A 25,850-nucleotide genomic window follows, 5' to 3' on the forward strand; every position below is an offset into this window, starting at 1 on the left:
CAAGCAAAGAAATAAGTAGAAGGAAAGCATGCTAAAAGACAAGCTATCAAAGAGAGCCAACGGGTGAAAACAAACATGTTATCAAACAAAAGAGGGTGTCTTAGGAGGAAAATGTAGGTTTAGATTAGGTGTCCATAGTTCCATGAGATTGGAGTACCGACGACACACAAACTCATGCATAAATATGTAGGCAAGCGTGCAAAGATGCAAAGAAGCAAAGAAAAGAAAGTCAAACAAGTGGCACAAAGCAAGCAAGGCAAGCATAACAACATCACAGAGAGTAGAGAAAGTTGTGTATCAAGCACACCAACACCACAGAGGTGTATCACACAAATGGTAACATCCAAACAATCCAAAAGAGGGACGAATGCAACCACACAAACAAGTGGCCTTAGAGACCGGCAAGCACAAGCCCATGGAGGGCACAACGCATGGAAAGGCCTAGATCTAGATAGGCAAACATGGAGATAAAGTATAGAAGTAAGCAAGCAAACATAGACATGTAAAAGGAAATGATCCAGACCCTTTGATATTGGCCTAAGTGCATGGATGTAAGCCTAGACCACAAGATCTAGATCTACACCATACCAAAAGAGCCAAAACACCCACAAAAATAAAAATAAAGAGAGAGATAAGAGATAAAAAGGCTTTAGAAGCACATGGCATAGCAACCAACATAGAAATCTAGACACATGAACATGGCACGAAGCATACAAAGATAGAGATCTGACCATAAACGTGGCAAGGAGCATATAAACAAATATATCTAAGCATTAACATGGCAAGGAGCACATAAAAACATAGATCTAAGCATAAGCATGCTAAAAGGCACCTAGGCACATGGATCTAAGTACAAACACAAAATTTAGGCATATCCTAGACCAAGAAGCCTAGACCATAGTTGTCAAATCGTGAATTGTATCATGAATCAATTTTTTATTTTTCTGTATCGTATATCGTAAGATACACAAATACCTAATAAAATTATAAAATAATTATAGATATACATATATAAATGGTATATTCATTATAAATTCAAAATATATTCAACTAATGACCAATTTAATCATTACTTACATAATAAAATTTAACAAAGCTAACTAAATAAATAAAATTAACTTATGTTTATAACATACACATTCAAATTGATTAAACTCAGAAGTAATACATGATATATGAACCAAAATAATAATATCTTTTCATCATCTTGGCTAATCAATTCCATCTAAGTTAATATTATTATCATGTTCAACATCTTGCAAAATTATTTTTTCATAGACATTTTCTTTATTATTATCAACATTTACTTTTTTTTTATTCTAATAATTTTTTCTTTATAAATATATATATATATATATATATATTTTTTTTTTTTTTTCCATTCTAGCTTTTTAGACTCAAAATAATAATAACAAAATAAAAAATAATTACATTTTCATTTAATAAATTATTAATAGCGTAGAAATAAATTTGCACATATGAAAGTGAGTGTTATGAGTATAGTCTAAATTTTGTAGGAGAAAGAGAAGGGAGGAAAAAAACTCATGGACTTGCTATTTCATTAGACTCAATTAAGTTTCTCAATAATTTTGTATTAACAAAGTCTAACAACTTTTTTAAATCAAATAAAACCACAAATTTTAACAAAAAAACTCATTTTAAACCCACATGTCTATGCATATTTGTTAGGACATTTATGATTCACTTGTTAGAAAAACATGTCACTATTTTATGTAATTGGCTAATCCTTTGACAAAACGCACTTTACTTGTATTTGAGTAGATCTAGGATGTGTTTAATACTTCAAGAAATTGTGTTTCAAGATCAAGTGTTGAAGCCATGCAAGTCTGTTCAAGACTCAAGTCTGAAAAGTGCTTGTCATTAAAACTTGACAGTTAGCTCAATAATTAGCCATCTATTGAGCTTGAAGAGCTGTTCCAGCCTCGTGGCTCAATAGCTGCTTGACAATAGCTTGACAAATAGGCATCTGTCGAGGTTTATGAAAAATGGAATTTCAGTTCTGTTTTGACTCTAATCCATGATTATGTGCTTAGGCCTTCTTTTCTCATAACCCTAGACATATAAAAGGATTATTTTAAGAGCTGTCAAAGGTGACACAATTTGCACAAGTGTTGAGCAAAATTTGTTCAAGCAAATTGTGACCGGAGACAAAATTTGCCCTAGTTCATCGTTCTTGTGAAGAAGTTGCTATGTTTGTGCACCGTAGGGTTTTATGACCAAGCATCTTTTTGATCTTCATTGTGTGATGAACTGAAGAACTTTGCAGCCAACAACCTTCTCTAGTTGGTGATTGAAGTCGTATACTAGGATCCGCGCAATTGGTTAGTCACGTACTAGGAGCTATGCATTACAATGAGAGATTGTCACTACAATGAGAGATTGGGGTAAGGGTTCAACTGTAGGTTGATATAAGGTACTGTGATTTTTTTACTTGTAACCGCTTGTTGTGATAATAGTAGATTCTCGGGAGTGGTGACCTTAAAATCACCCAGTGGAGTTTTTGCCGTGTTGATTTTCCCTATTTGTAAACAAATCACTCGTGTCAAATTTATTTTCCGCTGCACTTAGTTTAATTGATGATTTGTTTGTGCTACCACGCATTTGCATATTAATTTGATTAATTAATAAACTTAGCTAATTAATCAATTAATTTATCAAAAGGGGTCAATACGTTTTTGGCCTATCACAATTCACCGATACGATACGATTCATACGATATGCACCTATGTATCAGACGATTCATGAGTACTTACAATACGCCCTTACGATACAAAACTTTTTGTACACGATACGATACGTATCATACCATACTAACAACTATGGGTTAGACCAACATTATCAAAGCATTAAAACATGGAAAAAAGTAAGGAGACATACTTGGAAAGCTATAAAACATGCTAGGAAGCAAGATAGAGCAGGAAAATGCTAGGAAAAGCAATAAAGTATATTATAAAGCAAGATAAAGCAAAGGGGGGTAGATTATAGCTAAAAAGCTACATCTACACCCTTTAAACCTCAAATCCAAGGCTTAAGACCACGGAGAGGAAAAAGAGTGGAAGAACACTACTTCTTGATTATTGAGAGGAGGGAGGAATCAAAGGTTTTTTTTTATGTGTTTTTGGAAGAGAATTGTAGAGAAAAGAGAGAGAGAATCTACCTAGAACCAAGCTCCAAAAATGCCTAACTTTTGGGGTTTTTTTTTTTTTTTTTTTTTTTTTTTTTTTTTTTTTTTTTTTTTTGAGGAGGTCTGGGGTATTTATAGAGGAAAAGTGATCCCTCAGCTCCAGTGGCCAATTAGTGGCTGCCGACTTGGAATAACCTAATGAAGGCCTTCTCGAGCTTGGATTGGATTAGTCTTGGTTTCTCTGGAAAGGTCTGGATGTGTAGTTTCTAGAAAACTAAAGAACTTTGAAATCCAACGATTGGATCAAAAGTTATGGCCTCAGGAAGTGAGTTGACGCACTTTGCCCAATTTTCAAGATATCTCAACCATTTTAATTCAGATTTTCACCTATGAATAGTCATTGGAAAGGGAATTCAATAATCTTTGCAATGATGCTGGTCTCAACTCATTTTGATTGTCTAATCTAAATTACGGTTTTTGGGGCCCTTGAGAGTCAACCTCAGGTCAAACTTGGTCAAAGTTGATGAAAATCACCAAGTAGCTCGAGTTTGATGTAAAAACATGAAAGATGTTGCTTTGGGATGATTTTGACCAATTTTGACCTTCAGTCAACATAGGGTTGACCAGGGCATTTTGGTCAAGTTGACTTGAAATGACACTTTGAGTGCTCTGTTACCCGAACGGGTTATGCTATATCAATCCAAAGGTTTTCGCGGCCCTATGAAAAAAAATTAATATTTTTTTGATTTTCAAGACCTAGCACACAAATCGAGGGAAGACAAAATACGATATCTACAATAGGCAATGATATAGATTGTGAGTTGGCAGGATAAATTTTGAAAGACTGTAGCTCGAATGGAGCACTCATCTTCCCACTCATCACTAACTGGGGTAAAAGGGACAAAAGAACCAAGTGAAGTGTGTCCAAAACAATATTAGAAAAGCCTTTATTAAAATTAGGAGATGGAACACATTAGAGTTAAACTCTCTATCCCTAGTGGAGTCACCACTGTAGGCGCAACAGGGGGAGTACGCCTCGGCCAAGTGGACCGTGGCAGAGAAGAAATGGAGTAGTCACCTAGATTAGGTCTAGGAACCATAAATATAGTGCCCTTGTGGAAGGACAAATCTTTACCAGAACACGTGTATGGAGTTTAGGTATGGGGATGACAAGGTTTTAGGCACCCAACTCCACCCAACCTGTAGGTTGGCCTCCACTCATTGTGTCCCAAATCCTAATCCCATCAAAGGTTACTCTAATATGTTATTCTAAACTCACACACAATAACATGCATCTAACATCCTAACATGACATACATCCCACACTTTTTCATAGCATAAAACCCTACCATTCATCTAGCAATATATGTCAAAGGGCTACAAGCACATCACAAAACAGAAACATCAACAAGGCATTAATCATCAAGCATATTCATCGTGTTCATCAACCAAATCAAATGGATGGTCATGTAACTATGCATGACTTACCTCACTTACATCGCTGCACCATAACACCTCGACACTTATGCATCAATGCATGTTCAAGTTCTTATGAATGTTCATGGGATTCAAATCCTTTAGATTTCCTAGGGTACTCTACCAGAAGATTTCTTTAAATCCTAACCACTCTTTTATGATTTGAGAGTCTAGATTCTATCATGTCAGCATTCTACTAATAATACTCTTAAAATAATAAAATAATATTGCAAACAAAACAATTAAGGGTATTGTTAATGGAATGCTGATATGGCAGAATCTAGACCCTTAAATCATAAAAGAGTTGTTAGGATTTAAAGAAATCTACAGGTGGAGTACCCTAGGAAATCTAGAGAATCTGAATCCATGTTCATGTGATTCAACCAAGATATAAACCCTAATTATCAACTCAACAATTGAAGTGCTAGGTCACAAACGGATTAACCCCTTGTGATTGAAATTAATTAATTAATAAGCCAAGTTATTAATTAATCAATTTATTATGCAAAAGCGTGGTAGCACAAACAAATCACCATAAACTAAATATGCAGTGGAAAATAAATTGACAAGGTGATTTGTTTACGAATGGGGAAAACCAACATGGCAAAAACTCCACCGGGTGATTTTCAGGTCACCACTCCCGAAACTCCACTATTATCACAACAAGCAGTTACAAGTAAAGGAATCTCAAGTACCTTACCAACCTACAGTTGAACCTTTACCCCAATACCCAATTGGACTTGTTTTGTAATAACAGTTCCCCCTTTTAATGCACGGCTCCCAAGTACGTGACTAACCAATTGCGCGGATCCTAGTACGCAACTTCAATCACCAACTAGAGAAGGTTGTTGGCTACAAAGTTCTTCAATTCATCCACACGATGAAGATCAAGAAGATGCTTGGTTACAAAATCCTACGATGCACATATACAGCAACTTCTTCAAGAGAAAGAGATGAACTAGGGTAAGAATTTCGTCTCTGGTCACAATTTGCTTGAACAGAATTTGCTTAATGCCTGTACAACTTGTGAACAGTTTGACGGCCCTTAAAACAATCCTTTTATATGTCTAGGGTTAGGAGAAAAAAAATCCCAAAGACACATTCACGGATCCTAAGAAAATCATATCAGAATTCTGAAATTCTTAAACCTCGACAGATAGGAGCTGTCGAGCAGATGTCGAGCACACGGGCTGAATAGCTTCCTTAAACCTCAACATATGCTAGCTGTCAAGCTTTAGTAACTCTGCACTTTCAGCTTGTTTTCTTGGACAGACTTGAAGGCTTCAACACTTGATCTTGAAACATGGTTTTTTGAAGTATTTAAACACATCCTAAATCTACCCAAATACAAGTAAAGTGCGTTTTGTTAAAGGATAAGCCAATTATATAAAATCATGACATATGTTCTTAACATGTGAAACACATATGTCCTAACATGAAGCATGTGAAACATGTTATTTTACTAACCCTAATGCTAAACATGTGAAAACTCGACTCAACAAGACCTAAACATGTGATTAACGTTAAGCAAAACAAATAAAATAGTAAAGCCCTAAATTTAGGTTTCTGGGCACGAGTATGCGTGCAAATACATGAAGTATGTGTACACATGCCTTGAGTATGCGTACGCATGCTTGAAGCATGCGCACGCATATACGCCCAGAAACTCAGTTTTAAAGCAGCAAAAAAACAAAAATCAAACAACACCTAGCATGCTTCTAATACAAAACTAAACAACCTAAACTAACAAAAAAGATATCAAAGATAAACAAAACAAAATCTATTCCTAAACATGCATTAGATCTAACAACAAACAAGAACAACACTTAACACATCAAAACATGTTCATCAATATATCCAATCATTCAACTCTCCAATCAAAATATGATGAGACACAACAAAACAAAATTAAACAAAGAAAAACATATTTCTAAGCATATATAACATGTAAATAAAATTAAGAACAAAAACAACACAAGTTATAAAATCCAAATTAAGGAAGAGCCATTAGTAGAGACTCACCTTACTTATGGAACACAACTTGGTTGATATTTAACCGGCCCCTCAGTGCCTACACAACAAGATTCAATGAGATATCAAAGAAAATAGAAGATTTCAATAGTTTATAGGTAATCATAACTCAAAAACAAGACTAGTTTTGAAAAGGTTTTGAGAAATCCAATTGAGAACAAGTTTCAGCCTTAGAACTAACTAAAGACAGGTTTTTTTATGATTTTTTTTTTTTTAAAAAAAAAAAACCGTGTTTAGTGGCTGTGTACAAAAGATATAGGGAAAAGAAAGAGTTTAGGTAAAAAATACCACTCTCTCTAGCTTTGGTTTGAGTTTGGAGGCATAAGGTTGTATTTATATGTTTAAACTAGGTTTTTAGACTCATTTAGAGGGTTTTAGGCGTTCCAAAAGGTCTAGGGGCCAAGGCCCATCAAAGGGGGAGGCTTTGGGCCTAAAAAATGAAGTTCTGGGCTTATAGAAATTGGCCTGCATATGCAGGTACATGCAAGCGTATGCATGCATGCTTCATACGTATGCATGCGTCCCCAGAAGCCCTAATTTTGACTACTAGGTTGGCCCAACGTCAAACAGTCATAACTCACTCAATATAAGTCCAAATTAGGCAAAATTTGTGTTAAATTAAATTCCAGGATGTCTAGTTTCCAATGAACTTAAATATTATTTGTGGATCAAAAGTTATGGTCAAAACAGTGGGCAAAGGTTATTTTTCATAATCATTTTCAAAGCAATTTAGGCACTTTTGAGTTGTAATTACTTCCAAACTATCAAAATAACTTCAATTACCTTTTGTAGACATTTTAAGCTCATCATTGGAACCAGGGACTAAAGTTTATTAACCGGGTACAAAATAAGATGTCTACACCTAGTGCTTTTTATAGCTTTATGTCTCTTGTTATGCAATTTTCTTGTGCTTTGGCTCTTAGGTAGGATGTAGATCTAGATCTTGTGGTCTAGGCAAATATCCATAAACCTAGGCCTACGACAAAGGGTTTGGATCATTTCTCTTATGCATGTTTATGCTTGCTTGCTTTTATGCTCTATGCCCATGTTTGTTTGACTAGATCTAGGCTCTCTCCATGCATTGTGTCCTCTGTGGGCTTGCGCTTGTTGGCCTTTAGGATCACTTGCCTGTTTGGTTTCATCCATCCTTCTTAAGGTTTGTTTATATGTGGCCATTTGTGAGAACACATCTCCATAGTTTTGCCTTGCTTGCTTTATGCCATCCCGTTTGCACGTTTGTCAATATGTTCATACATGCGTCTTTATGTGTGCTTATTTGTGTCGTCAAGTTTAGTTCCTACGATCTCGTGCGAGTTCACACCCGTTTTTGATACACAAGACCCCGTGTCCCTTTTAGGAACTTTATTTAATGACACATGTGTCGTCCATACTCCAATCTTATGGAACTATGGACACCAGATCCAAACCTATATTTTGTCCTCTAAGGACACCCCTTTTGTTTGATAACATGCGTGCTTGCCCTTTCCATGCTTGTTTGCCCTTTCATGTGTTTCCTCTATCTCTTTGCTATCTCTTTTTCATGTCTGTTGGCTTGTTTCCTTTGATTGGTACATGTACATGCTTGGAGCAAAGATACTTGGAGCAAGGACGCGACTTCCTAAGCGTGAGCAAAAAGGGCAAGGATGCAAGCAAGAAGACGCAAGTCCAAAAAGGGTAATGTTCAGTAGATTAGGAGGCCTGGCCTCCCCGAGTGGTTTCCTCTCTCTCTCTCTCTCTCTCTCTCTCTCTCTCTCTCTCTCTCTCTCTCTCTCTCTCTCTCTCTCTCTCTTAGCCTTCTCTTTAGAACCATGTACTAGGATTTCCTTTCCTTGTGCCTTGCTTGGGCCGCATTCCTTAGGTATGACCATGTCTAATTTACATTTCCTGTATCTTATTAGGCCATACCCTTAGAACGTTGGCCATGCCTGCTTTACTTTCCCGCTCTATGTGGTATCATTGTGCATGATGTATGTATATTTATATATGCTTGCTTAAGGGTGATCATGCACTTTGTATGACGGACTCTTGTGGTTAGGAAAGTGACCCTCTCTAGTCATGAGTGCTCTTGACTGTGAAACTATTGCACACAAACACTCCAGTTTGTGACTTTGAGATCTCCACTCAAATATTTAGATCAGCAACTATGGTTGACTTCATGTAGTAACTTTACTTCATAACTCGATATATTGTTTACACAAGGTCTCCAACTTTACCTCCAAAAAGCTATGGATAATCTCTAGATTAGTGTACAAAACACTACCTTCTTGAACAGGTACAAACATGCTCTAGGGTTTTTATTTAAATATCCTTCAGTTCTATCAAAACCCTAAACCAAAAGACTAAGAGAAAAAGCAAGATTTGAAAACTGCATGAATCTCGATCAGTTGAGATAAGTGAAACTTATCTGCACACTGCTTTTTATGATTTCTTGAGTCTTCAACTGTGCTAAACTTCATTTGTCTTGTTTAATTGAATATTTCTAAACTAAAAAAATTAGACAAACTAAGTTCTAAAGGTTATAATTTTTTCATGGTTATCAACCTAAAAATATAGACTTTACAGTGTTGTAAAGAAATCTATTATAAAAATAAGTTTTTTTTATAGAAAAATACATTTTTCATTGATTCATTGGCGTGCACTAATAAATTTATATTGACGGGGTATGCTTTTGTGGATATACTTGTTTACAATATGGTTTTAAATATATTAAGACTCTTAAGCAAATAAAAAAAATACTAAAATACTAATTTCATCTCTAAACTTGTTTTTTTGTTCCTAAAGTTTTGAATAATTTCCAATTTATGTCATTCTAGCTTTCGTCAATCTTCAATTATTTTTATCATAAACTAACATCGTGATGATGTGATATTTTTTTAATAATAGACCAATTTACTGAATAAAATAAACACATGATACCAAATAATTGGTCACACACATAATTAGGAGATATATATATATATATATATATATACACATATCACTATTTAGGACAAAACTTCAAAGCCCAAAACTTTATTACTTAAAAAAAAATAAAAAATAAAAAATCTTAAGCGTGAGCAAGTTGTAAACTACTAAAGCTAGGGGCGTAAAAGGGAAGGGTTTATGTCCGGTGAAAGTTTTCACTGGATACGGTAGAATTCGGATACATGTTCAAGAGTGGACATATGTCCACCATTCAACATAGGAGGAAAGAGAAAGTGGAGTATTTTTTATTATTTTATTAGGTAATTTATATTATTTTATTGTGTTGTATGTAAAAACAGAAACTTTGACGTAAGTTGTAAAATACAATGGTAAAATAAATAAAGTAAATTTTTAGGATGTAAATAGGTATGGATGAAAAAAAAAAAAAAATCATTTTACTTCCTCAAACACTACTTTATCTATTTTACACCAACTTATTTTATAAGTCACCTTATATCTCAATTTTTTTTTTTTTTACATATCACCATATAAAATAATATAAACAGCCACATATTAAAATAATTTTTTTTTGCAACCTTGCTATTCATAGGGTAAAAATCTTTTTAAGTTTGCAAACCGAAATAGAGTGAGTTTTAGATGGCTTAGGGGGTGTTTGGTGAGTGTTTTCAAACAATAATTTTCAGTTTTTAAACAATATTTCACATATTTTCATATATTTTTTCATCCACACGTATTTTCACAAAAAATTTTAAACAACAATTTTCAACTTTTAAACACATATACCAAACGGGCCTTAGATAGCAAAATAGTAACCGGGGTGTTTACACCTCTAATGCTAAAAATCCTAAAAGATATATATGAAGTAGCTTTCGGAAATCACTACAAAACAAACGTGCAGCTTTTGAAATATCAGTACAGAACCAATCATATAACAAAAGTCAACAACTTACAGCAAGTAACAGATATGATATTACCATCATTATTCGCAGTCGCACAGACACAGATTCAGATAGAAATACTACTGCTCACAGCACCAGACTGGTCTGGAGGGAGCCAAACGGCAGCACCGCATCAGGTAAAGGAAAGTTATGGAGGGATTTGCTTTTTTTTTTTTTTTTTTAGTAAAGGAAAGTTATGATGAGCAATATGTGTATATTCTATTTTGAATAGCTATTTGAGTTTGGAAGGATTATTTTTTATATGGAAGTTGAAAAAAATAATAATAATTAAATTGCTGTATGTATCTGGATGGACTACGGGCATATGCTTTTTTTTTTTTTTTTTTGAGAAGCAAAATTTGGGAGAATTATCTTTTCCCAAAATCAGGGAGGCTGGTGAGTAAATTTTAACAATATTTATGATTTAATTGCCTCTGTTAAAGTAAATTTTAAACCCTCTTAGCTGCTTACGTACATCTTTTATTCCCAATTAGAAAATTACCATTCTTATTGCAGTTTTCGTTCGGTCTACCAAACATGTCATATTACTATTGGACTCTGTTTTCTTTAATTTTTTTTTTTTCCCTTCCCTTTTTTTTTATTCAGAAACTGGCATGCATTGAGACAATGTACAATTCCACATCAGTGTGGTCAATGACTCGAAGAGCATTTCATTTTCATGCATATAAAAGGACCCAATTGTCCAAATAGCATCATCAAACATTTTGTTATATCAAATTCCATTCCTTTACACCAACCTGAATTGATAACTGTTGTTAAAGCACTAGTCATGATTCATAATAGCCATAAAGATACCAAGAAGCAGGTCGACTCTGCACAACAAAAGCCCCTCATTGGTGGTTGGAACGCTGCCATATTCATCTTTTGTAAGAACACTTGCCTCTTTGATCAGCTTTATGTTCATCTTGCAAGTGCCTCTTTATAATTTACACTTTTTCTTTTTTGCTTACAGTTGTTGAAGTAGCAGAGCGATTTGCTTTCTTTGGCTTGGCTGCAAACCTCATCACATACCTCACAAATGAACTTCACCAGCCTATCTCCACAGCGGCTAAGAATGTCAACACTTGGGCTGGCGTATCCTATATTGTCCCTTTGTTTGCAGCCTTTGTCGCCGATTCATTGTTTGGCCGGTTCAACACAATCCTTTTGGCTTCAGTCATTTATCTTGTGGTAAGTTATATGCAGAGTATTTAATAAATAAATATTAAGTATGTTGTGTCTAGAATGATAACCCCGTCCTAGTAGTAAACGTGGTATTACCCATTGTTGTCACGTGATGTGAGATCGATGAGTTCCTAGACCCCATTTTTTTATTCGGCAAAAAAAATATGAAATAATCTATTTTCATTTCAAGTAAAATAGGGGCAATCTTGTTGATCCCTAATGTGGATGGCAGATCCATGAAGGTGGTGATCACAGACTTGGGGGCTTTGAGTTGAATTTGCTGTCCAAATGAATGCCCCGGGGTACTTATAGGCAAGCGCAGAAATGTATTTGTTCTGCATAGAGAGATCAATTTCAAGAGTCACACCCTTACCTAATTACTATTTAATTGATATTTAATAGTAATTCTCTACAAAAACAAATCATCTTTGTGAAACAATGTTCCATTAAATGGGAAGTCATTGCATGTATGAAGGTGTACAATATTATGGCATAACCCATCACAATTATACAATAACAGATCTATATCAATTTCCTTGAGGTCAAAACTTATAAACTACATTTGCAACTTCTGAATTTACAATCTAATCACAAACACATATTCATTTTTATCTTTTAGGCATACACACACATGTATATATCATTTTTATCTTTTAGACATAACCCTTTATAGTTAGATTTCATTATGTGTTTATGCTTCTGAATCTCTTGTGTTTATGGCTTTTACACGATGATAGGGAATGATTTTGTTAACATTGTCGGTCTCAGTAGTTCCATTGGATTATCGTAAAGCAATATTCTTTGTAGCACTTTACATAATAGCAGTCGGGGAAGGTGGGCACAAACCATGTGTCCAAACCTTTGCAGCAGACCAATTTGAGGAGGATTCACTTGAGGATAAGAAGGTCAAGAGCTCATTCTTTAACTGGTGGTTCTGGGGAATAGTGGCTGGACAATGTTCTGCTATTTTGGTAGCGATATACGTGGAGGTAAAAAAATTTCAAAAAATGCTAAAGTTTGTAAAAATTTTATTACAAAACACTTACAAACTAATGTAACAATAACTGTAAACTTTAATTGATGTAACTTTGTCCAGAATTTTTTATGAATCAAACTCAAGAGGTTCAAGTAATTATTTAAGGATTTTGTTAACGAATGCCTAAGGGCATTTGTTTAGGAAATACTTTTAGAAACTTTTTATGGGAAAGGAAAAATCAATTGATTTTTTGACAACTATTTTTTATATTTCCCATAAAAGTGGTATAAAAAATTTCTTAAAATAGTTCATTACCAAATTCCATAAGGGCACCCATTAACCGGATGCATTGTTTAAATGTTTTGATTGCTTTTTAAGAAAAAGAAGAAAGTAAGTGGTGCATGGAGTATCTCAAATTTTGGACTATCTACTCATTGTCAAGAAGGAGAATCTCACATACTATAATTCATGACTATGATGTATATTAGATTAGAGGGAAAAAAATAAAAAGACTGATGGATATTAGATGATCCTATAGCTTATGCTTAGCCTACAATTTCTAAAAAAATGTGCACATAAAAAGTCTGGAATTTATTAAAATAATGGTTAAATAATTTTTTTTTAAAATTATAACAACTTAAATTTTTAGGATAAATAGTCAATTTACTCTTTCTTATCTGTTTAAACTTTTGATACAAGTGATAATTTATCAGAATTAAGTCTTTCTATTTTTCATTTTCTTAGCAGCCGCATGTAAATAACTTACAACTATGTTAGATTCTCGAATACACAATTGGCTACAATTGCAAAATTTCTAATTATATATTATGCTTTCAGGATAATGTTGGCTGGACTGCAGGAATAGGAATGTTGGCAATAGCAATGGCAGTGGCATTGATAACGTTCTTGCTAGGAATTAAGAGGTACCGTAAGCAAGGCCCCATAGGGAGCCCCTTAACTACAGTGGCACAGGTACTAGTGGCAGCCGTGAGGAAGTGGCGCGTGAAGCAGAAGTTTGACAATTGTAGCGTTTATCAGGGAGATGGGCTCCTTGCACCGGGTCAACCTAAGGCTCAGACTTTGGCCCATACAAATCAGCTGAGGTATGTGTCTTTGGGATTTTTTGATACAATTTGAGGCCTTTTATTTATTTTAATTGCTGCCTCAGGAAACAAAATTGGAACAAGTCTAGACTCTAGACTCACAGGTAAAGCAGATTGTAAAAATAATGATACTTCTTTCAGTATTGATGATTCATGTTTTTGATTTCTAGTTCTCTTCTAAGAGAGGATTTGTCTTATAAGCTAGTTACAAACTGCAGATGTTTGGACAAGGCAATGATTATTGATAACCTTGACGCCATGAGAACAATTCGGGATCCTTGGAGGCTATGCTCTTTACATCAAGTGGAAGAAGTGAAGCTTGTTCTACGCCTTTTTCCCATATGGTTGAGTTGCTTAATGTTCGCCATAGTCATATCCCAAATGAATACCTTCTTTGTAAAGCAAGGTAGTACATTGCAGCGATCCATTACACCCCATTTTATCATTCCCCCTGCTTCACTTCAAGCCCTTGTTGGCCTCACAATCCTACTCAATATGCCCATCTATGACCGAGTTTTTGTCCCCATTGCTAGAAAATTCACGGGACACCCATCTGGCATAACTGTGCTACAAAGGATAGGCACTGGTCTATTTCTCTCTATATTTATCATGATTGTCTCAGCTCTAGTAGAGGCCAAAAGGATCAATGTTGTAAAAGAGTATAACCTATTAGACCATCCTAAATCAATTGTACCAATGAAAGTATGGTGGCTACTACCACAATATATAATTACTGGTTTGGTTGAGATATTCACATATGTTGGGCTCCAAGAGCTGTTTTATGCTCAAATGCCAGAGGCAATGAGAAGCTTAGGAGCAGCAGTATACCTTAGTGTTACCGGAATTGGAAATTTCATTAGTAGTGCAATTATTTCTATGGTTCAGGCAATTAGTTCAGGGTATGGTGAAGAATGGCTTGGTGACAATATCAACCGTGCCCATCTTGATTACTTCTATTGGGTGTTGGCTGGGTTAAGTGCCTTGAATTTGTGTATTTATGTATGTATCGCTATGCGTTTTGTGTACAAAAAAGTTGAAGAGGATGACGTTCCAGGTGAAAAAGAGTCAGCCGCCATCAACGGGTACGTGGATGGGGAGATAATATGAGTGTAAGGAGTACCAAATGGCCATGTAGGGCATATCTAGTGTATTTGTAATTGTTGATGTATATCCAATTCAATAGCAACTACTCTCACTTTAAAGTGCATGTTTTCATTAGATGTAGTAATAGGTATTTGTTTAGTCTCTCTCCATCTTTCATGCTATCCATTGATAGTCATATGAATGCTGTAGTCATATGATTTCTCAAAATGAATGTTTCAATATTGTCATTAAATTAATGATTCAAATGGGATTGATCACAAAAATTTATAGTTGAAGGGGAACATTACAAATGATTCATAGTTTAGATCAAACACCGCAGTAAAGCTCGATAAACTTTATAACAAAACAAAATCAAAATATGTCTAGATTTTGTATAATTTTTATTTGTGATAACATAATCAATGTGGGAAGCCTAAGGGCACGTTTGGTAGACTGTAATAGATACTGTAATGTAATAGATATTCCTATGACATAATTATTCGGTTGTTTGGTTATGTTTTTATTACAATGAATAGTTTAAAGTGCATGTTTTCATTAGATGTAGTAATAGGTATTTGTTTAGTCTCTCTCCATCTTTCATGCTATCCATTGATAGTCATATGATTGCTGTAGTCATATGATTTCTCAAAATGAATGTTTCAATATTGTCATTAAATTAATGATTCAAATGGGATTGATCACAAAAATTTATAGTTGAAGGGGAACATTACAAATGATTCATAGTTTAGAGTAAACACTGTAGTAAAGCTCGATAAACTCTATAACAAAACAAAATCAAAATATGTCTAGATTTTGTATAATTTTTATCGGCAATAACGTAATCAATGTGGGAAGCCTAAGGGCACGTTTGGTAGACTGTAATAGATACTGAATGTAATAGATATTCTTATGACATAATTATTTGATTGTTTGGTTATGTTTTTATTACAATAAATAGTTATTCTTCAAAATGAGAAATAATTATTCCTTATCAAAAGTACTGAATATCTATTCCTTCATCTTTTGTAATAATTTAAAAAAAAAAAAATTTCCTAAAAAGCCATTAGTTGCCACATCTTCAAAAAGAAAGAAAATAAATTTTCCTTGTTGTTAATTATTAGCTCTATTTTGAACACCTAAAATAAGTGTATTTTAGGAAATTTGACTTAAAAATTATTTAATTACACATTCTTTTTATATTCTTCTAAATTATGGATGTATATTCACGATTCTATTTCTAAATGGTCACCAAACTAATGAATTGTAATATTTATTACATTCCTACTTAATGTATTCCTTGTAATACTTATTCCTATTCCCATGTAATAATCATTACAGTGTACCAAATGCGCCCTAAGTTACATTGATAGAGGAAGACGTGAAACTAATTCTAGTTATGTTATAAATTTAGTTGTTCCATTAGATGATGTGTTAAAAAAGAGAGTTCACATTATAAATTAAACTGCTTATTTCTGTTAACAAAAATGCTAAGAAATCATCTTAATTCATACATGTTTTAAATTTTGAAATACATTTTAAGAGCACTCACATAAAGGGTGTATAGTAGAAAAATGTGTCAAATTTACAAAATTTTGTCCAAAAACTACCCACAATAAACAAGCTCAAATTGTGTTAATATATGCATTGTTGCTATAGTAACTATGTAATTTATGCTAACACTATTTATTTCTTATTCTTTCTTTACATATACTTGAAAGAAGATAGTAGATGGTTCTTATTGTTTGTGAAGAAACAGAAACAATTAAAAAAACAAGGAAAATTGATATTTTAATGAAATATAATGCAAAATAAATAATCTTATGGGAGATGTTTTGAAAAGTGGATATGTAAAATAGAAAAAGTTGATTATTATACTAAGATAGATAGAAATTTTTGCACAAGTTAATGTGAATTCGCTAACATATTCAGACTTTTTAAGTTTTTGATTTAGTAGATCTTCATATTAGATTAGATAAAACAATTTGTGCAGGTTGTATTGGTTTTTTCTCACTAGATCGTGGTTGTGATTGCGCTAAAGATTTAGGTTTTCTCATCTTATATTTTTGTAAAATAATATAAGGTGGGATATTTGTAAATAATGTAATGTGTGATTGAAATTTTATATTTAGTGCTCCATACAAATTATTCATTTTATATGCGTCTTGAATGACTTAAAAATAAAGCAAATTTAAGTAAATTTATCACTTATATTAGAAAAAAAATACAAAACTTTTTTTTTATCCAAAAAAATACAATACTTTAATCACATATAAGAAAAATGTAATTTTATCATGACCTTATTAATATTACACTAAGAATGTGACATAATTGTCAATGAATTAGCTCCTCTTCTACATAAACCTCTCCTCTCATAGCATCATCGAAGTGGACCAAAGTTGACTTAATGGACTGAAATAATATGCTAATGTGGCTCAAAAAAAGCGTAGCAACAATTAATGCTACATTTTAACTTTTTAATATTATATAAATTTGGTAAATACCCTAATTTAAGGAAAAATCCCTATTTAATAACAAACATTAAATCTAACTAATTATAAGCCTTTGATCATCATATCCAAGAAAATGTTCAAACCTGTAATGGGATATCTCAATTTTCTATATGCATAATGGAGTCCAAATTTTCTGTCTCACTTTTCTTATACCACTCTATGTTCCACAAATAAAAACTTGCTACGTGTCAACATATTTAATTAAATTAGTAATTTTTTGCATTTCTTTATTTCAGCTGCTCAAAATAAATATTAAAAAGGAAAAAAAAAATCCCAGACCCAACAACAGATCCCCATTGCTACCGCCACCGTTTCACCACCACTAATCCTCACCAGCAGAACTAACAAGAGGTCTTTGGCATCATCAACGCAGTTATCCTCTGCCAGCAGACCACACAACCAGCTCATTGTCTTCTTCGAATCTGTAACCCATATCCATTGCCTCCTTGTCTTCTTCAAATCCCATACAAGTTTTAGCAAGTCAAAAGACCAAAAACCCACTAATGTTTACAATAGATCTCCACCAGAAAAATGACCAACCAACATTTTAGCCCGCCCAACAAACCATAAAGAGCCAAACTTCCAGAGAGACCCATTTCACTTTGTGGCCTGAATTTGCAAATCCAGATCAAAAATAGTAGCTGAAAGCTTGGAGATCAGACAAAAGAATAGGAATCCAAATGAATGTTGATGGTGGTGGTGGATGGCCAGCGTTGATGTCCCCAGCGATCTTTTGTTAGTGCCTCCAGCGATTGTTGGTGGTGGAGGATCGGCAATGAGATGTTTTGGGTTTTTTGTTTTTTTAATATTTATTTTAAGCAACTGAAATAAGAAATGCAAAAGAATTAAATTTAATTAAATAAGTGGCCATGTATCAAGTTTTAATTTGTGGAGCATAGAATGATATAGGAAAAATGGGACAGAAGATTTGGACTTGTATCTTCGTTTTCGATTTTACAAATAAATAAATAAATCATCAAAAGTCCTAACCTTAGCAATTTTTTATGAATTACCTCAGAAAAACCAAATTATATGTCCCACCCATCAAAAAAAAATATTTATATGTCCCAATTCCATTTTTTTTTTAATCTAATTTCCTGAAACCCATACCAGATTTGAAAGCCCTAATTTAATGTTAGATCACTATGATGTGACCATTGTTTTTACTGACCAAACTAAGAGCTATAATCTTCAATTATGAACCTTAATTTCATTCAAGAGTATTAAAATAAGTTGAATAATAGCAGAAACGCAAAAATCCCTATGTTTAAAACCAACCCTAAAAGGCTAAGATTTAAAATTTAAAAATTAATTCAAAAAATAATATTCAACTCAATTTATAGTTTAAATCTTCAATCTAATATCTTAATTACATGGTTTAATGATTAGTTGGAAGTGAGTTTTAGTTAGCTCAACTGGTAAAGTCTTTGATGGTTGAATAAGAGATTTAGGGTTCAATCCCTATTTACACCAAAAACCAATTGGTATCTTGGTCTAATGATAGAACTATCATTAGAAGCGGATGTCATAGCCCATAGGTGAAAACTCATTTTCAAAAAAAGATTAGTTGAAAGAAATTAAATTGGAATAGACAATACCCAAAATCATGGTGTTAACTCCATTACAATGTCTTCTATTCCTAGTAATAAAGATTATTATTCTTAATGTAATCTACATTCAATGTACTAGACGTACCTTAAGGATTAAAGAGTACATTTGTACTCTGGCTAATAAGGGAAAAGTTTTCTTTTTTAATCCAAGTTGACTCTGATTAGATACTTAGCACTAAACAAGCACCCTTATGTAATGTAAAAAAATAAAAAATAAAAAATAATGTCTAGGTGGATATGCTCTTATCTATATATATATATAAAACCGAAGCCTTTGAAACTCCCACAATTTTCCACATCATCATTTTAATTTAAAAAAATTTTAATTTTTAAAACTAAATAGTGAGAGAGTCCTAACATATATATATATATATATATATATATATAAGAGATAAAATCTTTGAAAACCCTAAAGCAATCTCCTCTGTCTGTCTCCACTAAGAGAGAAAACCCTAAGCTTCAATTTCTTTGGTACGCTTGCTATTGTTTTTTCTCTTTTTTGTGAATTAGTTTTTTTTGCTTTTGTTTTGTATGGAGTAGTACTTTACAATATATATAGTATAACTACAAGTATTGTAGTAAGTTTGCTAACTTTTTGTGTGGTTCAAAGATGCTATATTCTATATTATTTTAGATTATATAACCTTAAGCTTTACCTTATGGAGATGTATGTACAAGTTTTCAATTCCTTTTGTGTGGATATTTTCTCACAGCTGTGGAGTAAGGTATATGCACTATATGTTATCTTATGTTTTCTCTTATGGTGTCATGCTTCTTTGTTTATTAATTAAAGATTATGTTGGAAGCCTATATTATTTGCACCTTCAAAGTGTTCGACAATGTTTGAACCAAATTTTTCATTTATTAGGAAGAATTGGATAATAAAAAACTTAGAAAAGTTTTCCATCCTTACTGAAATTGTCTCGCAATAATGACTTCTTTTTTTTTAAATAATTTGTAGGTTCTGAATGTTTTGCTTTTTAATTTTATTGTCTTTTGAAAGTTTGACCATCTAAATTTTTGGGTTCAATTTTTTGCAATATTTGAAACAGTTTAGCAAATTTCAACTGTTATAACTATGGATTATTCTCTTGAAGGTAACCTATCTTTCTCTTATATTTCTCTATTTGGTAGTCATATATATTTTGTTTTATTTCAATAATTTCTAGGCAGTGCTAGTAAATTTTCTGATTTTTTTTCCCCTTTCGAACGTTTTAACATTAGAACTTTTTAGTTATTTTTTTTTTCAATATCTAAATTTGGCTTATTCATCAAATTGTAACTCAAAAAGATAAAAGCAATTCACGCAATAGTATAGTTTCATAATCAATTTAAAATTTTATAAAATTATTTTAGTCTATTATAAATAGGTAAGTTCCCGTGCGTTGCACGGGTTTCCGACTAGTATTCTCATAAAGACCATACCTTTTTTTGTCCAATGGCGCAAAAGGGAGAGTTGGCATGTGAGTGACTCGGGAGAGGGGGTCTTCGAGACTATGAAACAGGTCAAAGGTTCTATTTTGACAATGTAATTTAGAATTATATTATAGTTATTGGCCAAATGTCCATGCAATGCACAAGGATAAAAAAGATACAGGTTGTCTACAATGTCAGGATTTTATAAACAGGATTGTTTATTTGTTGGCTAACAATATGTCTTATTGAGCTATTGACTATAAATTGTTCGGGTTCATTATCATCTCCTCTTCTTACCTACATTTCCCTTCCAAAAAAAAACAGAGAGGGTACTGGGCTATTCATTATAAATGGTTCGGGTTTATTATTATCTCTTCGCATCATGCTTAGATTTCCCTCTCAAAAAAAAAAAAAAAAACAGAGGGGACTAGGCTATATTCACTATAAATGGTCTGGGTTTATTATCATCTTTTTAACCTCTTTTCATTAACTCTTTTTTATTGTTACCCAAAAGATCATATTAAATTTTTTTTTTACTGTTATCTAAAAGATGGGCTACTGTTAAAAATTACACTAAATCATACCAAACCTTATGAAAAGCCCAAGCCTACTTATTCTCTTACATATTATGACCCAAGCATGATCCTTTTCCAAATTTAGATAAAAGCCAAGACTCTAACCCACTTACAAACTCTCTTTCTCCTCCTCCACATGTAGATGATTCTTGAAAGCCAAGATCATGACTCACTTAGAAGCTTTCTTTCTTTGTACAAGCTTCCCTTTAGACTACACAAACTCTTCAATTTCTTTAAAAACAACGATTGCACTCTAGATTCAATGATCTCATCTGACAAAACCAACGTTTCTACTCACTTTTCAAGTCTTAATTCAATCTTCCTATGTAAATTAATGGAGATGTACAGTCAAGGAAAATATACAATCACTCTAAAAAAAATGGAAATGTACAATCTAATCTCAACAGTCTCACCACTCTCTCCTCTCTCTCTCTCTCTCTCTCTCTCTCTCTCTCATTTTGAGTGGTATATTAGGATTCCTCAAATTGAAGATAATATTCTATGGTATATTAGGATTCCTCAAATTGAAAATAATATTCTATCTTACCAATGGAATACACATTGTAAGGATTATTTTCTAAGATAATGAGTACTTCTCTTGCTATGTTACATAAAATGTCAAATGGTATGCAATATGACATAATCACTAATAGTCATATTGCATTCAACTATATTCACATTAAATTTTGAATTGTCAATGATGCTATGGTACTAGGTATGAAGACCAATTTGTTGATATGAATTTTGATATACTCCTGCCGCCAATTAAGAAATTCACAACAAGTTGGATTAAACTGTTTGTGATGCATTTGAATTGCAAGTTTTTTTCTTAAGCAAATGCGTGAAAGTGGTAGGTCCATCATAAACATAAAGATGATCATAAGTTCAGATATTGCGGTCATAAATTTTGATAGCATTTGTTCATTATGAAAATCTAAAAAATTAATAGGATTCTAGCCAAAAATATTTGGCATATAATCTATGATGCAAAAAAAAAAAAAAAAAAAAAAAAAAGTGGTATATATATGTGGGCGCAAGCACCCGTGACAGGTTTGGGTTTCCCTAAATCCATGAGAAGTACTCCTTGGCCTAGGGGGGATCTTAGCGGAAGGTGTAAAATGGAGTCATCATTTAGATTAAATCTAAGAACCATAAATATAGCACCCTTGTGGAAGGACTAATATTTGACATATAATCTATGATGCAAAAAAAAAAAGGGCATGCGCTCACGATAGGTGAGAAGTACACCTTGGCCTAGGGTGAACCATGGCAGAGGATGTAAAATGGGGTCGTCATTTAGATTGGATCTAGGAACCATAAATATAGCACCCTTGTGAAATGACTGATCTTTACCAAAGCATGTGTTCGGAGTTTAGGTATAGGGATAGAAAGGTGTTAGGTACCCAACCCCACCCGACCCATGGGCTGGCCTCCGCTCATTGTGTTCCAAATCTTAATCTCATTAAATGGTCTTTTAACATGTTATTCTAACTCACACACACTCTATCATGCAATCTAGAACATCCAACATGGCATACCATCCCTTAAACCTAGCATTCATCTATCACATTATAACACATATATCACCAAGGGCAGCAACATCACAAGGAAGAATGACCAAGCATATCAAAGCATTCAAGCAAAGGCATTAAAACTCATGGCATTCAACCAAGCACATTAGGCAACTTAAAACTCAAATGTTCAAATGCATGCTCATGTGTAAGGCTATCCACGAGTCAGGTCGGATTGGGTTTGGGACTGATCCACACCCGACCTGATTGAATTGGGTGAATGGAAATTGGACCCACGGCCAACCGAATGTTTAGGTCGGACTCGTCGGCTCGGGTCATCAGTTGAGCGGGTTGGACCCATCGAGTCCTTTCGGGTCTGAAGCAGATAGAGAAATCAAAACCTATATTAGAGAAATCAATCCAAAGAAAATAAAAAATCCAGCCCTAAAGAACATAGAAATCAAAATCCAAGCACGAAAAGTCAACTTAGAGAAAATCAAAAACCATAATCCAAACCTACAGAAAATCAAATAGCAAAAATGAGTCCATAAACCCCAAATCTATGAAACTAAAACGAAGAGAGAGAAAATACTAAACCAACACCACCACCACCACTCCATCATCTACCATCACCACATCCATCACAAGGTCAATGCAAAATTAAAAAGGAAAAAAAAAATTTAACTCACCATCAGATGCACAAGATCAATGGCAGATCAGAGGAGGCAAAGAGGGGTTTGAGCAAGACTCAACCTATGGACAATGAGTGCAACGATGACTACAAGTCAACGGCAAAGGCAGTGGCATCAACTTAACAATGGTGATGGTAAGAAGGAGGCTAGGTTTAGGGATTTGAGAGAGAGAGGAGAACATGAATCTGAAACTAAAGTATGAACTGAACGTGTTTTTCCTTTTAAATTTCTCACGGGTCGGGTCAGTTTCTACGGGTTAGTAAATATGGAAACCGAACCGAACCAAAAACTCAAAATTTTAACTCTAAGAGACCCACACTCGACCCGTCTGAGCATTCTGATCTGCCCGTGGGCCTTCGGATCGGATCAAGTCGGACGGGTGGTTCGGGTCTGACGGGTTGATGGACAGCCCTACTCATGTGATTCATGCATGACTTACCTCACTACATCACAACACCTATACATCAATGCATGTTCACGCTCATATGTATGTTCATAATATTCAATCAAACTAAGACCCTAGTCAAGACCTAAACACTAAATCAAAACAAAACATGTTGAAGCAGATAAACAGAGACTCAACAAAAGAAAGACATGTTAAACAGAGACTAAACATATGAAAGAAACAATAAAAGAATAATGGCACGGGAATCTGGGTATTTGGGCACAAATGTGCGTGTGCATCCTAGTTGTATGCATAGGCACACTTCGAATATGCATACACATGTATAAAGCATGCATACGCATACACGCCCAGAAACTTAAACCCAGCAACCAAAATAGAAGAATAAGGAAAAGTAAGAAACTAACAACCTAACATGCTTATGATACAAACGTAAAACAAATCTAAATTAACACAAGTGTATTAAAAAAATAAAGCATATAAACAAATAACAAAACAAAAAAAAGTGAAAAGTCAAAGTTAGAACTTTTACCTTAACACAAGAACTCTTTAGAGTTTGATTTGACTGTTCCCTTCAGTCAATCTAATCAACAACAAAACTAGCAGGTTAGTAAGCTTTAGAACTTAAAGGCCAAGACCAAAATAGGTCCAAACCAAGTAAAACTTGAATTGATGATGTTTTGTAAAAAACTCCCTCTTTAATTCACTATTTTCTAGTAAATCTTGCGTATCTTTTATGAATTTATATAATAGTAGAATAGGAGTGTGGGGCAGCTCTCAGACGATGTAGGATTCATTCTACACAGATTTAAATGCAAAAACCTTTCCTTTCATATAATTCTAGAACCCTAGCTGCATACGCATACTCAGGGTTAGGGCATGCACACGCATGGCTTGAGTGTGCATACGCATATGCGTGTATGCATACACACACTTAGGGTTTCCAACAGCCTTTCTTTTCCAAAATAGTTTTATTCTTCCAAAAATAATTTTATTTTCTCCATAAATATTTCCTCAAGTCCAGATTTCACAATATTGGGCCTTAAATCAACCTTGGGCCTTAGAGTAATGTTGTCATTAGGGAACAGGGGCTCGAGTCGTAAATGGTACAAAATGAGATGTCTACAGTATACCATATGGTAGAAACTAAAGAGGACTATAGAAACTTTTAGCTAGATGCATACCATTTTTTTAAAGTATTTCTGTAGTAATTACATGGTTTGGCTTAAAGCAAAATTTCATTGGCAAAATCAGTGATATGTTCATTCAATCAAATCCATGAGTAACAAGGGTATGCCACTTGTGATCTTTTTATTGTAAATGTTACTTCATTCAATTAATTAATTATATATGCACTACTTTTTTTTTATTGTTAGTTCCTGATATATATATATATATATATATATATTTTAAATTTAAAATATTTTGGCTAACAATATGTACTTATTTTACTTATTATAGCAATCTATGCTTATTTAAATGTTCATTTCTATGGATCCTCTTCAAGCTTTTCTTGCTTACTCGATTCCTATTTATGTAAATAGTAAAGATCGAAATCCTATAGAAACTATGTTTATTGTTTCAATTTGAGACCAACATAAATGTAAAGACCTCATGCAAGAGAACATGAGGTTATACCATGTGGCAGAATCTTTGAGGTTTTCTTTATTTAGGCTTACACCTCAATAAATTTTCATTTACATCATAATATTAGTTCATTGTCTTAACTAACGAAATAAATGCATATATTAATTATATATAATTATACATCAACTATTTATATTAGAGGAATTTAAATGATTATTTATATATATAGACACACACTATATAAGAAAATATTTTTATTTATAATTATAATAATTAATTTAAAATTAAATATTTGTAAATTCACTAAAATTAGTCCTAACCATTTAGATTTCTTAACTTCTTTTAGTGATATTATATATAACCAATATTGTAGTATTTATTCTATATAATTAAAAAGATTAATATATAATAAATATATTTTTTATATAAATTATTTAAGTGGTTCATTAATTATTTAAGTATAATGAATTTTTTATGTCAATTTTCTAAGATTTATATGATAAAAATTTAATTAGAAATTTGGTATTCTTGCAAAAATTTAATTACTTTTGCTACCTTGGAAAAAATGTCCAACAAATGAAAAAAATAATAATAACGCAATCAAAAATGTAAAAACAATTATATATATTGTAAGGACCAAAATTAACCCTCAGCCCAACAGATGTGAGTGATGGCCCAATAAGC

At 33.2% G+C, this 25,850-nt stretch overlaps 1 protein-coding gene across 1 annotated transcript; it reads left to right on the forward strand.

The window, feature by feature from the left end:
- Positions 1–10,476: 10,476 nt before the first annotated feature.
- LOC126723621 (protein NRT1/ PTR FAMILY 5.4-like) lies at positions 10,477–14,981 on the forward strand. Its single transcript, XM_050427211.1, has 6 exons — positions 10,477–10,652; positions 11,122–11,402; positions 11,489–11,706; positions 12,438–12,689; positions 13,514–13,779; positions 13,998–14,981. Exons 2-6 carry the CDS (start codon positions 11,195–11,197, stop codon positions 14,884–14,886), a joined length of 1,833 nt encoding a protein of 610 aa, XP_050283168.1. The 5' UTR covers positions 10,477–10,652; positions 11,122–11,194; the 3' UTR covers positions 14,887–14,981.
- The last annotated feature ends 10,869 nt before the right edge of the window (positions 14,982–25,850 follow it).

This window comes from Quercus robur, chromosome 4 (genome assembly GCF_932294415.1).
Source record: "Quercus robur chromosome 4, dhQueRobu3.1, whole genome shotgun sequence".
Classification (NCBI taxonomy): domain Eukaryota; kingdom Viridiplantae; phylum Streptophyta; class Magnoliopsida; order Fagales; family Fagaceae; genus Quercus; species Quercus robur.

Excerpts from the sequence above, each read along its gene's own strand:
- LOC126723621 (XM_050427211.1), top strand. The coding sequence starts at position 11,195 with ATGCATATAAAAGGACCCAATTGTCCAAATAGCATCATCAAACATTTT. Across the intron at positions 11,707-12,437 it reads CTTCAGTCATTTATCTTGTG|GGAATGATTTTGTTAACATT; the intron begins GTAAGTTATATG and ends ACACGATGATAG. Across the intron at positions 13,780-13,997 it reads GCCCATACAAATCAGCTGAG|ATGTTTGGACAAGGCAATGA; the intron begins GTATGTGTCTTT and ends TACAAACTGCAG.